This window comes from Oncorhynchus clarkii, chromosome 18 (genome assembly GCF_045791955.1).
Source record: "Oncorhynchus clarkii lewisi isolate Uvic-CL-2024 chromosome 18, UVic_Ocla_1.0, whole genome shotgun sequence".
Classification (NCBI taxonomy): domain Eukaryota; kingdom Metazoa; phylum Chordata; class Actinopteri; order Salmoniformes; family Salmonidae; genus Oncorhynchus; species Oncorhynchus clarkii.
The window spans coordinates 60,188,095-60,203,362 of record NC_092164.1 but is presented as its reverse complement, the minus strand read 5'-3'; the positions used below and the strand labels follow the sequence as shown (position 1 = coordinate 60,203,362).

Below are 15,268 nucleotides of genomic sequence, written 5' to 3'. Positions count from 1 at the left end.
TCCTTCCTCCTCTCCCTCGGCCTCGTCTGGGATTAGCTCAGCATGTGTCTGCATCAAACAGCCGCTAATTTAGCCCTGGCTACCTAGGTGGCACTGCCGTCAGTTGTTTACCTCCAGTCATGTAAACAGGTTATGTGAATGTTAAGTTATGTAATTGACTCTTATTACATTACAAATGACACCCTATTCCTGATGTGGTGTATTACTTTGGACCAGGGCCCTAGAAATCTGGTCAAAAGCTGTGCAATAGGGGTGCCATTAGGGTCTTGACTTTGCCCCTGACCTTCTATGCTACACCCAACCTCCCTCCTAAGGGTCTCAAACTGGAGTTGTTTTGGTCTGTGTATGGTGTTTATGTCAAAGTAATTTATCCAGAGTGACTTTCAGGAGCAATTAGGGTTAAGTGCCTTGCTTGATGGCACAGATCTTTCACCTAGTTGGCTCAGGGATTCAAACCAGAGACCTTTCGGTTACTGGCCCCACCATTCTTAACCACTAGGCTACCGGCCACCTATGAAGTTGAACCTTCACACAATGCCTCAAACAAAATTCCCCCTAGGGGCCAATAGTCTCTTATCTTATCGAGTAGTAGTATAAAGATGGTTCTCCCTCATTGATAATGGTGGATTGTTATCCCAGATTATTGTGAAATAGACCAATAAGACAAGATATGTATCTCATAACGAGTTTGTCATTTGTCATTTTCAATCTATTTAAACATTACCACAGACAGACCTAACATACTATGAGTTTATACACTATAAAGGCGTCAGACATGCTTATGAATAGTAATAATTCATTATATTGCTAGTGTTGCCAGTGCTATTTTGTCACTTTCTTGACTGCCTGATGTGTTGACAAATTAGGATATTTTGAAAAAAGGGGTTAAAGGTTAATCATTGCTCTTGTATATTCCCATTGATCTGATGGCTTGCTTACTCTTCACTTTGCACTACTCTTCACTAAATATCCCATGCTGCCCCACTGTCTGACATTGTGCTGATCCAATTTAAGGATCTCTTCAGCTAGAATTAGCTTGTTTTGACCACCGTGCAAAGCACCATGGGAGGCCAGGTCTTATGCAGAGTAGTAAGTACCAGGGGTATAAAACACAACCCTCAGGCAAGTCCCCTCATAAGCACCTTTACAGAAGCTTACCACCAATTCGATCTATAGCTCAGAACACTACATCTGTTCACAGTTCACTACTCCCTACGGGTGACCAAAAAGGCACTAGGAAACATGGTTCTTGAGGGGGATTCGGACATGGAGTGTGTTATGGCTGAGATTGAAACCTCTGTGAGTACTAGTGGGTCTCTCTGTCTATAGTTGATAGTGTGCTTTGATGGATAGTCTTGGGCTTGTTTACCTTCTGTAGCTTTTCGTCTGTTTATACCTTTGTGGGATTGAAATGAAGAGAACATCTCAGACTGTAAAGAAATATTGTGGATTAATGGTCCCTTTGAAGTAATATGCATCAGTCAGAAATCATGATGTGGGATTGAATATTGTTGATTATTTGAAGCATTACTGCCAGACGCTCTGGCTGACGACTCCTCAAGAAACGGAACATACTGAAAGAACTAGATGCAGAAAGGCTAACTTCTTTTGCATGAGCCAATGGTCTGATTTACAGAAGGTTGGATACCTGTGTTTCGTTGTGAATGGCTCTCACGGATGAAGCATTTACATTTTGGTCATTTAGCATTTTCTCTTATTCAGAAGGACTTAAAGTCAGCGGATGTATTCTGATTACAATGTGTTGAGTATTGGAGAAAAAACACATGCAGATCAAAGTAAAAAATGAAATAAAGTTCTCTCCACTGCCATCTTCAGGGCTCACCACATGAGCTATAGGCTGTATTGGTGCGTTTGAACAGTGTTCTGGAATACCATTCTCCGCTAAGCATGGATACCTTGGTGCAGTTCAACTCTGTTTCGCTTAGGGTTTACCTTGTCCAGGTCGGGTAGAGTTCTTCAATAATGTTTATTTTTGCTATGGATTACATTTTCTCAGAAAGTTGACTGAGTTCTGTGGTACCCCTATTTGCTAACCATGGTTTATTCCATCTTTAGGAGCACAATGTAGAGACTCCCCATGGAAGGATCCACTGCACCATGAAGGGGGTGCCCAAAGGAGACCGCCCCGTCATCCTCACCTTCCATGACATTGGACTGAACCGTAAGCCCCATATACTTAATTCATCCCATAATATTTAATGAATTTAATGTCACCCCCTAATGTGAGTCTAAAGCTCCCATGCACTTTGGTTTTACTGCCTTCAGAGTGAATGAGAACGTCTGTTGATTGTAACGGCTGGTTAACGACAGTTAATTTACTTAGCTTGAGTCAATTGTTGTAGAAGATAATTGTTTTTTTTTATTGGCTAAATAATGTCAAATGGAATAGATTTATCTATTTATTAGCATTATCTAACGTTGAGAAGAAACACTCAATGGTCACCATGTCATCGTGTTCGACATCTGACATCTACAAATCATGCGAGACCTCATCACTAACATCTTGTACCTGCCCTCCATGTTGTTTCAGACAAGACGTGCTTTGACTCCATGTTCCAGCATGAGGACATGCAGGAGATCATGCAGCACTTTGCTGTGTGCCATGTCGATGCCCCTGGACAGCACGAGGGGGCCAGCACCTTCTCTACCGGGTGAGTCCAGTTGCCTAGCATCATCCCACAGATTATTTTGTTGATTGGATAGTACTGAGAGGAATATAGAGGAGAGAATGGACCGGAATCTAACCTACCGTTAAACCACCTATAGTCCACGCCACACCTCGCCTTAGCACCAAATGTAGGTCAGCCTGCCTGTCTGTTTGCCAGCGTGTCCGTCTGTCTGTCACCCTTTGACCTCTGATCTAGAGAATCAGAGGTCACCTTTACAGAAGCTTACCACCAATTCGATCTATAGCTCAGAACACTACATCCGTTCACAGTTCACTACTCCCTATGGGTGACTGAAAAGGCACTAGGAAACATGGTTCTTGAGGGGGATTCGGACATGGAGTGTGTTATGGCTGAGATTGAAACCTCTGTGAGTACTAGTGGGTCTCTCTGTCTATAGTTGATAGTGTGCTTTGATGGATAGTCTTGGGCTTGTTTACCTTCTGTAGCTTTTCGTCTGTTTATACCTTTGTGGGATTGAAATGAAGAGAACATCTCAGACTGTAAAGAAATATTGTGGATTAATGGTCCCTTTGAAGTAATATGCGTCAGTCAGAAATCATGATGTGGGATTGAATATTGTTGATTATTTGAAGCATTACTGCCAGACGCTCTGGCTGACGACTCCTCAAGAAACGGAACATACTGAAAGAACTAGATGCAGAAAGGCTAACTTGGAACTTCGTGGATTCTAGAGAATCTAGATCAGGGAAGGGCAACTGGTGCTTCCTTTTGAATATCCCCAGATCAATTATTATTATTATATTTATTTTTTTACTCAGTCGGGGTCTCAATTAGAATAGTAGAGTACACAAGGTGCAATTTCGAAATTTGGTTGTACGTTTTTAAGATTGCTAAGTTAGTTTTGCTGCCAGCTATCTAAACTTGTTAATATGGTCGAATTTACAGCCGTGGGGCCCCATTCAATTTTCTGATACAGTCTCAGTCAGATATATTAACTGCAAACATTTCTCTCATTTTTTTAATTGCATGAAATCAGTTGCCAAATCATCTCTCCGTCCCATGCTAAAATGTGTAGAATTGCAGCAAACTTGCTTTAAAACAGCAACATTCTCTCTACACACCATGGAAAAATGTGAATTGCACAACATTAACTCTAAAATGTAAAAAAAATATATGCAGACCTGCGAGCAACTGCAGCCCCGCACGATGAGTTCAGATTATTTGTGGGCCCCATCAAAGTTCTTTATTGTTGATCTAGATTACTTTTGTGACACATTTACACTCTCTTGATACATTTACCTGAATGCTTTGACACTTCACTTGAATAGGAGAGATATTCAAAGTGAAAAACAGATAGCAGAATCCAGTGTAAGGCCATGGATGGAATAAAGAGATGGAGGGCTGTGATAAGATGCATTGTAAAGTGTTGATAATTGAAGTACTATAACCCTGACGGTTGTTGTTTTCTCTCCAGGTACGAGTACCCCTCCATGGATCTGCTGTCTGAGTCTCTCCCCCTGGTCCTCAAGCATTTTGGGTAAGTCCAGAGAAGGACTTTATACGATTTTGACATTGATCAGATCATTTCATTATGCATTGTATTTCTCCTCTGTATCGCTCGTCGAAATGGGTAGACCAAGGCGCAGAGTGATTTGGGTTCATCATAATTTATTTAAATGTGAACCAGCAACAAAAACAATAAAGAGAAACAAACAAACGTACAGCCTTGTAGGGCTCAAAAGCAACAATACAAAAACAAGATCCCACAAACAACAGGTGGGAAAAGGCTGCCTAAATATGATCCCCAATCAGAGACAACGATAGACAGCTGCCTCTAATTGGGAACCATACCAGGCCAACATAGAAATACAAAAACTAAACTACACATAGAAATAATAAACTAAAACACCCCCCTAGTCACGCCCTGACCTACTCCACCATAGAAAATAAAGGCTTTCTATGGTCAGTACGTGACATCCTCATACATTTGAACCCAGTCCATAGGGTTTACACTGCTGACCGTTCAGGATTCATATTCATAATGCGTCTCAGATTAGAACTGCTGTTTTGCCCTGTAGATCATGATGAATAAGACTGATCCTAGATCTGCACTCCTACTCTGGGATTCTTTGCTGAATACAGACCATGGTGTATTAGACCTGCATCCATTTTGGATCAAAAAAGAGATTCTGATGATATTCTCTCTGTTTGTTTGTTAACCACAGTCTGAAGAGCGTCATTGGAATGGCTGTCGGAGCTGGAGCCTACATCCTTGCAAGATTCGCTGTGAGTTTGATGTCCTCCTCCCTCCTTCCTCATTTCCCCTTTCAGTTATGCTTAAGTTTGCTTCATTATGAAGAGTTTTAATCAAACCGGGATTAGAACTGAAACCAATGTTTCCAGTGATTCTGTGCTGATTTTGGCATTTCACTCCTGCTTATTGCTTTAGCCTGCTGCTGAGAGTCTGTGGAATGTTCTAGACTGTCTCCGCACCAAAACACCCGACTCTGTGGGGACAGTCTCACTGTGCTGATACCCAGCAATGGAGGAACACAAAGGATGTTTTAACTCCTAACTGACTCACATCTGACCTCTCTCTGTTATGAAATGTTGAGGTTTCAATGAGTATAGTGAATAAAATCGAAGTTTGAAGTTTCAACGAGTACTTTAAAAAATATTTTCACCATTAAGAAGTCAGTGACTGAATGTTTGTTTCTGTTTTTAGCTGGACTACCCCACGTTGGTGGAAGGCCTGGTTCTGATTAATATCAACCCCTGTGCTGAGGGGTGGATGGACTGGGCTACAAACAAGGTACTATACATCTCCTGAAGTCCACACAACCACAGATCCACAACAATCAATCCACTTTGATTTATAAAGCCCTTTTTACATTGTCAACAGTTGTCACAAAATCACAAAAGTCCCACCCGCCCAATCAGCTAGGGACATTCTCTACCCATTTCAACAAAGCATCACATAACTATGTATGTGTATACAGCATATGATTGATCGTTGCTGTGATATAAATCTGCTTTTGAATCTCTTTTCAGGTCACTCCTTTGCCTGACATGCTCATCGGCCATCTCTTCGGAAAGGTAAGCAGTGAGCCCCCAGATAGAGACGGTGATTGAAACTGCAAATCACGTCAACATAATCCCACTGAATCTATTCTAATTGTCGGCTACATAGATATAAACTGGCTTAGAATGTTCAGTACTGTGTCACTAGATCAGAGTCTGAGGAGGTGTTTATTATTGTCTCTGTAGGAGGAAATCTCCAACAACCATGACCTTATCGCCACCTACCGCCATCACATCATGAATGACATGAACCAGTACAACCTTCAACACTTTGTTAAAGCTTACAACAGGTAAATAAATGACAAAACATGTATTTTTACTGCTCTAATTATTTTGTAAACCAGTTTATAATAACAATAAAGCACCTCTGGGGTTTGTGGTATATTGCCAATAGACCACGGCTAAGGGCTGTATCCAGGCACTCAGCGTTGCGTTGTGCATATGAACAGGCCTTAGCCGTGGTATATTGGCCATATACCACACCTTCTCAAGCCTTATTACTTAAGAATATCATGAGCATACGTTGACTACTCATCAACATAATAGAAAAGCAAAAGGTACCAATTACAAAGATTTTACTGAGTTACAGTTCATATAAGGAAGTCAGTCAATTGAAATAAATGTTTTAGGCCCTAATCAATGGATTTCACATGACTGGAATACAGATATGTTGGTCACAGATAACTTAAAGAAAAAGTAGGGGTGTGGATCAGAAAAAACAGTCAGTATCTGGTGTGACCACCATTTGCCTCATGCAGCGCGACACATCTCCTTCACATCTCCTAGAGTTTGTTGATTGGGCTGTTGATTGTGGAATGATGTCCCACTTCTCTTAAATGGCTGTGGGATGTTGACGGGAAGTGGAACACAGTGTCGTACACTTCGAACCAGAGCCTCCCAAACATGCTCAATGGGTGACATGTCTGGTGAGTATGCAGGCCATGGAAGAACTGGGACATTTTCAGCTCCAAGAATTATGTACAAATTCTTGCGACATAGGGCCGTGCATTATCATGCTGAAACATGAGGATATGGCGGCCAATGAATGGCATGACAATGGGCCTCAGGATCTCGTCACGGTGACTGTGTGCATTGAAATGGCCATCAATAAAATGCAATTGTGTTTGTTATTCGTAGCTTATGCCTGCCCATACCATAACCCCACCACCACCATGGGGCACTCTGTTCACAACGTTGACATCATCAAACCACTCGCCCACACGACGCCATACACCCTGCCTGCCATCTGCCCAGTATAGTTGAAACTGGGATTTATCCGTGAAGAGCGCACTTCTCCAGCGTACCAGTGGCCATCAAAAGGTGAGCATTTGCCCTCTGAAGTCGGTTATGACGCCGAACTACAGTCAGGTCAAGACCCTGGTGAGGACAACGAGCAAGCATATGCACTTCCTTGAAGGTTTCTGACAGTTTGTGCAGAAATTCTTCAGTTGTGCAACGTTTGATCAGCTGTATGGGTGGCTGATTTCAGACGATCCTGCAGGTGAAGAAGCCCGGATGTGGTCCTGGACTAGTGTGGTTACACGTGGTCTGCGTTTGTGAGGAAGGTTGGACGTACTGCCAAATTCTCTAAAACGATGTTGGAAGCGGCTTATGGTAGAGAAATTAACATTCAATTCTCTGGCAACAGCTCTGGTGGACATTCCTGCAGTCAGCATGCCAATTGCACACTCCCTCAACTTGAGACATCTGTGGCATTGTGTTGTGTGACAGCTCATTAAACATGGGATCAACACTTTACATGTTGCGTTTTATATTTTTGTTCAGTATATATTTTATATACATACTCAAGTCTTCAAAGTCTTCCAGAGTACATTGAACACTGCCTATGAACATATATCATCTATGTATTTCTAATATATTCAATGTCTCATGTGTTTAATAGTATATTTATTATATTTGTAATATATGTATGTTAATTGGGTGCCTCACTGATATCCCACCTTTTTCCATCCCAGCCGGCGGGATCTGGAGATTGAGAGGCCCATTCCTGGTGGAAAAGTCACCGTCAGAACCCTGACGTGAGTTCCAAACCTTCTGACTTTCACTATACCTCAATCACCTCACATGGCATATTGCTAGTTTTCCCTGACCTGGAAACTCTGGGCCCTAGTTATAGCCTGGTCACATAGTCAAGGAAACTCTTGGCCCTGTAATCCTCTAACCCAACAGGTTGAAATTTGTTCCAATTCCTGTTATTGCTCTCAGGTGTCCTTCTCTGTTGGTGGTAGGAGACAGCTCTCCGGCCGTTGACGCTGTGGTAAGTTAAAGTACACACTCTGTAATCCTAAATGTCATAAACAAATCATTAACGATAATGCCTCTGGTCCTAATTCCCGGTCCCTAGGAACACGTGTTGATGCGTTGAACATTCACCTAAGTTAACAGGAGATTTTTAAAGATTAACAATGGAAGGTTAAAAATGTAGTTTATGATTCAAACATGGGACAAAATAGGGAAAGAAGTCAAACACAACTAAAACAATTCTAGCAATGAAATATTACTCCCCCAATTCCTTTAATTTGACTACCTATTTAGTTCTCTACTATGGTAAATTAATGATATTTAGTCGCTAAATTAGACTCTGTACTTTGCGTCCACAGGTGGAGTGCAATACTAAGCTGGACCCGACAAAGACCACATTGCTGAAGGTGAGTGGCCTCCAACAATCTCCCTCCTGCTGCTCATAACAGATCTGATCATGGAAAGGCGATCACTGATAAGCTTCCAGTAGCTCAGTAATGACCTGGTGACTGATTTGCTAGCCTTGCCACAGGCTGAGGCTACTGCTGCTGTACCCAGCCTCCAGGGTCCTGTTCATTAGGCATGTAATATAAAACGTTTCGCAATGGAAAACAAAAATGTGCATTATTTATTGCACAAAGTCCAGCTAGAGGCCTCCCTGTTTGAGTTTGTTTACCCCTGTTTGGTTCCTGATGAACATGACCCATATCACAATTCTTCCTGTTTGACCTACTTAGGCTTACCTATGAAATGCATGCCCCCGGCTGTGACCAAATGGGCACGTTTTACCAACGTTAACTGTGTTAGCTGTCCAGAGGCTAAGGGAAATGGTCACTTGTTGTTAATGGACACGTGATGTTAATGGACACGTGATGTTAATGGACATGTGATGTTAATGGACACGTGTTGTTAATGTTAATGGACACGTGTTGTTAATGTTAATGGACACGTGTTGTTAATGTTAATGGGCACGTGATGTTAATGTTAATGGACACAAAATCAAATCAAATCAAATTTTATTTGTCACATACACATGGTTAGCAGATGTTAATGCGAGTGTAGCGAAATGCTTGTGCTTCTAGTTCCGACAATGCAGTAATAACAAGTAATCTAACTAACAATTCCCAAAACTACTGTCTTGTACACAGTGTAAGGGGATAAAGAATATGTACATAAGGATATATGAATGAGTGATGGTACAGAGCAGCATAGGCAAGATACAGTAGATGGTATCGAGTACAGTATGTACAAATGAGATGAGTATGTAAACAAAGTGGCATAGTTTAAAGTGGCTAGTGATACATGTATTACATAAGGATACAGTCGATGATATAGAGTACAGTATATACGTATGCATATGAGATGAATAATGTAGGGTAAGTAACATTATATAAGGTAGCATTGTTTAAAGTGGCTAGTGATATATTTACATCATTTCCCATCAATTCCCATTATTAAAGTGGCTGGAGTTGAGTCAGTGTCAGTGTGTTGGCAGCAGCCACTCAGTGTTAGTGGTGGCTGTTTAACAGTCTGATGGCCTTGAGATAGAAGCTGTTTTTCAGTCTCTCGGTCCCAGCTTTGATGCACCTGTACTGACCTCGCCTTCTGGATGATAGCGGGGTGAACAGGCAGTGGCTCGGGTGGTTGATGTCCTTGATGATCTTTATGGCCTTCCTGTGACATCGGGTGGTGTAGGTGTCCTGGAGCTCAGGTAGTTTGCCCCCGGTGATGCGTTGTGCAGACCTCACTACCCTCTGGAGAGCCTTACGGTTGAGGGCGGTGCAGTTGCCATACCAGGCGGTGATACAGCCCGCCAGGATGCTCTCGATTGTGCATCTGTAGAAGTTTGTGAGTGCTTTTGGTGACAAGCCGAATTTCTTCAGCCTCCTGAGGTTGAAGAGGCGCTGCTGCACCTTCTTCACGATGCTGTCTGTGTGAGTGGACCACTTCAGTTTGTCTGTGATGTGTATGCCGAGGAACTTAAAACTTGCTACCCTCTCCACTACTGTTCCATCGATGTGGATAGGGGGGTGTTCCCTCTGCTGTTTCCTGAAGTCCACAATCATCTCCTTAGTTTTGTTGACGTTGAGTGTGAGGTTATTTTCCTGACACCACACTCCGAGGGCCCTCACCTCCTCCCTGTAGGCCGTCTCGTCGTTGTTGGTAATCAAGCCTACCACTGTTGGGTCGTCCGCAAACTTGATGATTGAGTTGGAGGCGTGCGTGGCCACGCAGTCGTGGGTGAACAGGGAGTACAGGAGAGGGCTCAGAACGCACCCTTGTGGGGCCCCAGTGTTGAGGATCAGCGGGGAGGAGATGTTGTTGCCTACCCTCACCACCTGGGGGCGGCCCGTCAGGAAGTCCAGTACCCAGTTGCACAGGGCGGGGTCGAGACCCAGGGTCTCGAGCTTGATGACGAGCTTGGAGGGTACTATGGTGTTGAATGCCGAGCTGTAGTCGATGAACAGCATTCTCACATAGGTATTCCTCTTGTCCAGATGGGTTAGGGCAGTGTGCAGTGTGGTTGAGATTGCATCGTCTGTGGACCTATTTGGGCGGTAAGCAAATTGGAGTGGGTCTAGGGTGTCAGGTAGGGTGGAGGTGATATGGTCCTTGACTAGTCTCTCAAAGCACTTCATGATGACGGATGTGAGTGCTACGGGGCGGTAGTCGTTTAGCTCAGTTACCTTAGCTTTCTTGGGAACAGGAACAATGGTGGCCCTCTTGAAGCATGTGGGAACAGCAGACTGGTATAGGGATTGATTGAATATGTCCGTAAACACACCGGCCAGCTGGTCTGCGCATGCTCTGAGGGCGCGGCTGGGGATGCCGTCTGGGCCTGCAACCTTGCGAGGGTTAACACTATTAAATGTCTTACTCACCTCGGCTGCAGTGAAGGAGAGGCCGCATGTTTTCGTTGCAGGCCGTGTCAGTGGCACTGTATTGTCCTCAAAGCGGGCAAAAAAGTTATTTAGTCTGCCTGGGAGCAAGACATCCTGGTCCGTGACTGGGCTGGATTTCTTCCTGTAGTCCGTGATTGACTGTAGACCCTGCCACATGCCTCTTGTGTCTGAGCCGTTGAATTGAGATTCTACTTTGTCTCTGTACTGGCGCTTAGCTTGTTTGATAGCCTTGCGGAGGGAATAGCTGCACTGTTTGTATTCGGTCATGTTACCAGACACCTTGCCCTGATTAAAAGCAGTGGTTCGCGCTTTCAGTTTCACACGAATGCTGCCATCAATCCACGGTTTCTGGTTAGGGAATGTTTTAATCGTTGCTATGGGAACGACATCTTCAACGCACGTTCTAATGAACTCGCACACCGAATCAGCGTATTCGTCAATGTTGTTATCTGACGCAATACGAAACATCTCCCAGTCCACGTGATGGAAGCAGTCTTGGAATGTGGAGTCAGCTTGGTCGGACCAGCGTTGGACAGACCTCAGCGTGGGAGCCTCTTGTTTTAGTTTCTGTCTGTAGGCAGGGATCAACAAAATGGAGTCGTGGTCAGCTTTTCCGAAAGGGGGGCGGGGCAGGGCCTTATATGCGTCGCGGAAGTTAGAGTAACAATGATCCAAGGTCTTTCCACCCCTGGTTGTGCAATCGATATGCTGATAAAATTTAGGGAGTCTTGTTTTCAGATTAGCCTTGTTAAAATCCCCAGCTACAATGAATGCAGCCTCCGGATAAATCGTTTCCAGTTTGCAGAGAGTTAAATAAAGTTCGTTCAGAGCCATCGATGTGTCTGCTTGGGGGGGATATATACGGCTGTGATTATAATCGAAGAGAATTCTCTTGGTAGATAATGCGGTCTACATTTGATTGTGAGGAATTCTAAATCAGGTGAACAGAGGGATTTGAGTTCCTGTATGTTTCTTTCATCACACCATGTCACGTTGGCCATGAGGCATACGCCCCCGCCCCTCTTCTTACCAGAAAGATGTTTGTTTCTGTCAGCGCGATGCGTGGAGAAACCCGTTGGCTGCACCGCTTCGGATAGAGTCTCTCCAGTGAGCCATGTTTCAGGGAAGCAAAGGACGTTACAGTCTCTGATGTCCCTCTGGAATGCTACCCTTGCTCGGATTTCATCAACCTTGTTGTCAAGAGACTGGACATTGGCAAGAAGAATGCTAGGGAGTGGTGCACGGTGTGCCCGTCTCCGGAGTCTGACCAGAAGACCGCCTCGTTTCCCTCTCTTTCGGAGTCGTTTTTTTGGGTCGCTGCATAGGATCCACTCCGTTGTCCTGTTTGTAAGGCAGAACACAGGGTCCGCGTCGCGAAAAACATATTCTTGGTCGTACTGATGGTGAGTTGACGCTGATCTTATATTCAGTAGTTCTTCTCGACTGTATGTAATGAAACCTAAGATGACCTGGGGTACTAATGTAAGAAATAACACGTAAAAAAACCAAAAACTGCATAGTTTCCTAGGAACGCGAAGCGAGGCGGCCATCTCTGTCGGCGCCGGAAGTGAATGATGTTAATGGACACGTGATGTTAATGGACACGTGATGTTAACGGACACGTGATGTTAATGGACACGTGTTGTTAATGTTAATGGACATGTGATGTTAATGGACACGTGTTGTTAATGGACACGTGTTGTTAATGTTAATGGACATGTGATGTTAATGGACACGTGTTGTTAATGGACACGTGTTGTTAATGTTAATGGACACGTGTTGTTAATGTTAATGTTAATGGACACGTGTTGTTAATGTTAATGGCCACATGATGTTAATGTTAATGGCCACGTGTTGTTAATGGACACGTGTTGTTAATGTTAATGGCCAAGTGATGTTAATGGACACGTGTTGTTAATGGACACGTGATGTTAATGTTAATGGACACGTGATGTTAATGGACACGTGATGTTAATGTTAATGGACACGTGATGTTAATGGACACGTGATGTTAATGTTAATGTTAATGGACACGTGATGTTAATGGATATGCATAGTCGAGCATCTTTTCGTGACAAAATATCGCGCTTAAAACGTTTTTTATCCAAAAATGAAATAGCGCCCCTAGAGATCCAACAGGTTAATGTTAATGGACACGTGTTGTTAATGTTAATGGACACGTGATGTTAATGTTAATGGACACGTGATGTTAATGTTAATGGACACGTGATGTTAATGTTAATGGACACGTGTTGTTAATGTTAATGGACACGTGTTGTTAATGGACACGTGATGTTAATGGACACGTGTTGTTAATGTTAATGGACACGTGTTGTTAATGTTAATGGACACGTGTTGTTAATGTTAATGGACATGTGTTGTTAATGGACACGTGATGTTAATGGACACGTGATGTTAATGGACACGTGTTGTTAATGTTAATGGACACGTGATGTTAATGGACACGTGTTGTTAATGGACACGTGATGTTAATGTTAATGGACACGTGATGTTAATGGACACGTGATGTTAATGTTAATGGACACGTGATGTTAATGGACACGTGATGTTAATGTTAATGTTAATGGACACGTGATGTTAATGGACACGTGATGTTAATGGACACGTGATGTTAATGGACACATGTTGTTAATGGACACGTGATGTTAATGGACACTTGTTGTTAATGTTAATGGACACGTGATGTTAATGTTATTGGACACGTGATGTTAATGTTAATGGACACGTGATGTTAATGGACACGTGTTGTCAATGTTAATGGACACGTGATGTTAATGGACACGTGATGTTAATGGACACGTGTTGTTAATGTTAATGGACACGTGATGTTAATAGACACGTGATGTTAATGGACACGTGATGTTAATGGACACGTGTTGTTAATGTTATTGGACACGTGATGTTAATGGACACGTGATGTTAATGGACACGTGATGTTAATGGACATGTGATGTTAATGTTAATGGACACGTGTTGTTAATGGACACGTGATGTTTATGTTAATGGACACGTGATGTTAATGGACACGTGTTGTTAATGTTAATGAATACGTGATGTTAATGGACACGTGATGTTAATGGACACGTGATGTTAATGGACACGTGTTGTTAATGTTAATGGACACGTGATGTTAATGGACACGTGATGTTAATGGACACGTATTGTTAATGTTAATGGACACGTGATGTTAATGTTAATGGACATTTGATGTTAATGTTAATGTTAATGGACACGTGTTGTTAATGTTAATGTTAATGGACACGTGATGTTAATGGACACGTGATGTTAATGGACACGTGATGTTAATGGACACGTGATGTTAATGGACATGTGTTGTTAATGTTAATGGACACGTGATGTTAATGGAAACGTGATGTTAATGGACACGTGATGTTAATGGACATGTGATGTTAATGTTAATGGACACGTGTTGTTAATGGACACGTGATGTTAATGTTAATGGACACGTGATGTTAATGGACACGTGATGTTAATGGACACGTGATGTTAATGGCCACGTGATGTTAATGGACACGTGATGTTAATGGACACTTGTTGTTTGCTGAGACAGTGTTAAATATTAAATGTGAAGTTGTTTTGTGTAATGAAGAGTAATGGCGGGTGACTAATGTCATCCCGCTGATGACGTGCTACCTTAACTCTGCTCTCTTGAAGGACGCACCCCATGAGGTGTTAACTGACTCCTAACTCATAGCCTGTTTCTTTTCTCCCCTCCTCCATCTAGATGGCTGATTGTGGAGGCCTGCCCATGGTTGACCAGGTGTGTTTCTAGCTTGTTAACACGTTCACGGAGGCCAAGGGATAACAGTTAGGGGGCTAATACAGGGCAGCTTCACTTAAGAGCATTAGTGACAGTAGCAATGAGGCACGGACGTCAGGCTGGAGAGTTTATACCCAGCTCAGCACCTTCTGCTACAACAGCTGTCATACATATGCCTCTCGTTATCACAGAGTCTGTAGGATATGCCACGAACCTGTCAGTTGATATGTCATTATGTGGATAATAACAGGGGGAAAAAGGGCCTAACTTTCTCATTTGCTCTCTCGACAGCCTGCAAAGCTGACAGAGGCCTTCAAGTACTTCATTCAGGGAATGGGCTACAGTAAGTACACACTCTCTCTGTGTAACCAACGCTGACCAGTAATTATATTAACATTCGGTATGTAGAAATATAAAAGCCTGTTACCCTATTAGTGTTGCTACCAACTAATAATATGGGTCTTCACGACAACCTGTAAGAATGACATTGTCTGGAACTAAGAGATGAGATTAGTAATTTCACCTTCAGATTAGACATTTAGACAACAGGAAGTCTTTTACCTGTTCTG

The 15,268-nt window shown here is 42.9% G+C and overlaps 1 protein-coding gene across 2 annotated transcripts in view; it reads left to right on the top strand.

Annotated features, from left to right (window-relative positions):
- Positions 1-15,268, top strand: part of LOC139373800 (protein NDRG1-like) — a 33,219-nt gene that overhangs the window by 15,988 nt on the left and 1,963 nt on the right. Inside the window, exons 1-13 of one of the 2 annotated variants that reach the window (XM_071114807.1) lie at positions 1,137-1,299; positions 2,077-2,182; positions 2,552-2,672; positions 4,126-4,188; positions 4,877-4,937; positions 5,377-5,463; positions 5,703-5,747; positions 5,919-6,022; positions 7,709-7,771; positions 7,959-8,010; positions 8,354-8,401; positions 14,664-14,699; positions 14,991-15,042. In XM_071114807.1, coding sequence (XP_070970908.1) covers positions 1,243-1,299; positions 2,077-2,182; positions 2,552-2,672; positions 4,126-4,188; positions 4,877-4,937; positions 5,377-5,463; positions 5,703-5,747; positions 5,919-6,022; positions 7,709-7,771; positions 7,959-8,010; positions 8,354-8,401; positions 14,664-14,699; positions 14,991-15,042 — 895 coding nt within the window. In that variant the 5' untranslated portion in view covers positions 1,137-1,242. Of the gene's footprint in view, positions 1-1,136; positions 1,300-2,076; positions 2,183-2,551; positions 2,673-4,125; positions 4,189-4,876; positions 4,938-5,376; positions 5,464-5,702; positions 5,748-5,918; positions 6,023-7,708; positions 7,772-7,958; positions 8,011-8,353; positions 8,402-14,663; positions 14,700-14,990; positions 15,043-15,268 lie in introns of those variants that run through there. The other variant, XM_071114806.1, reaches the window with a different exon arrangement.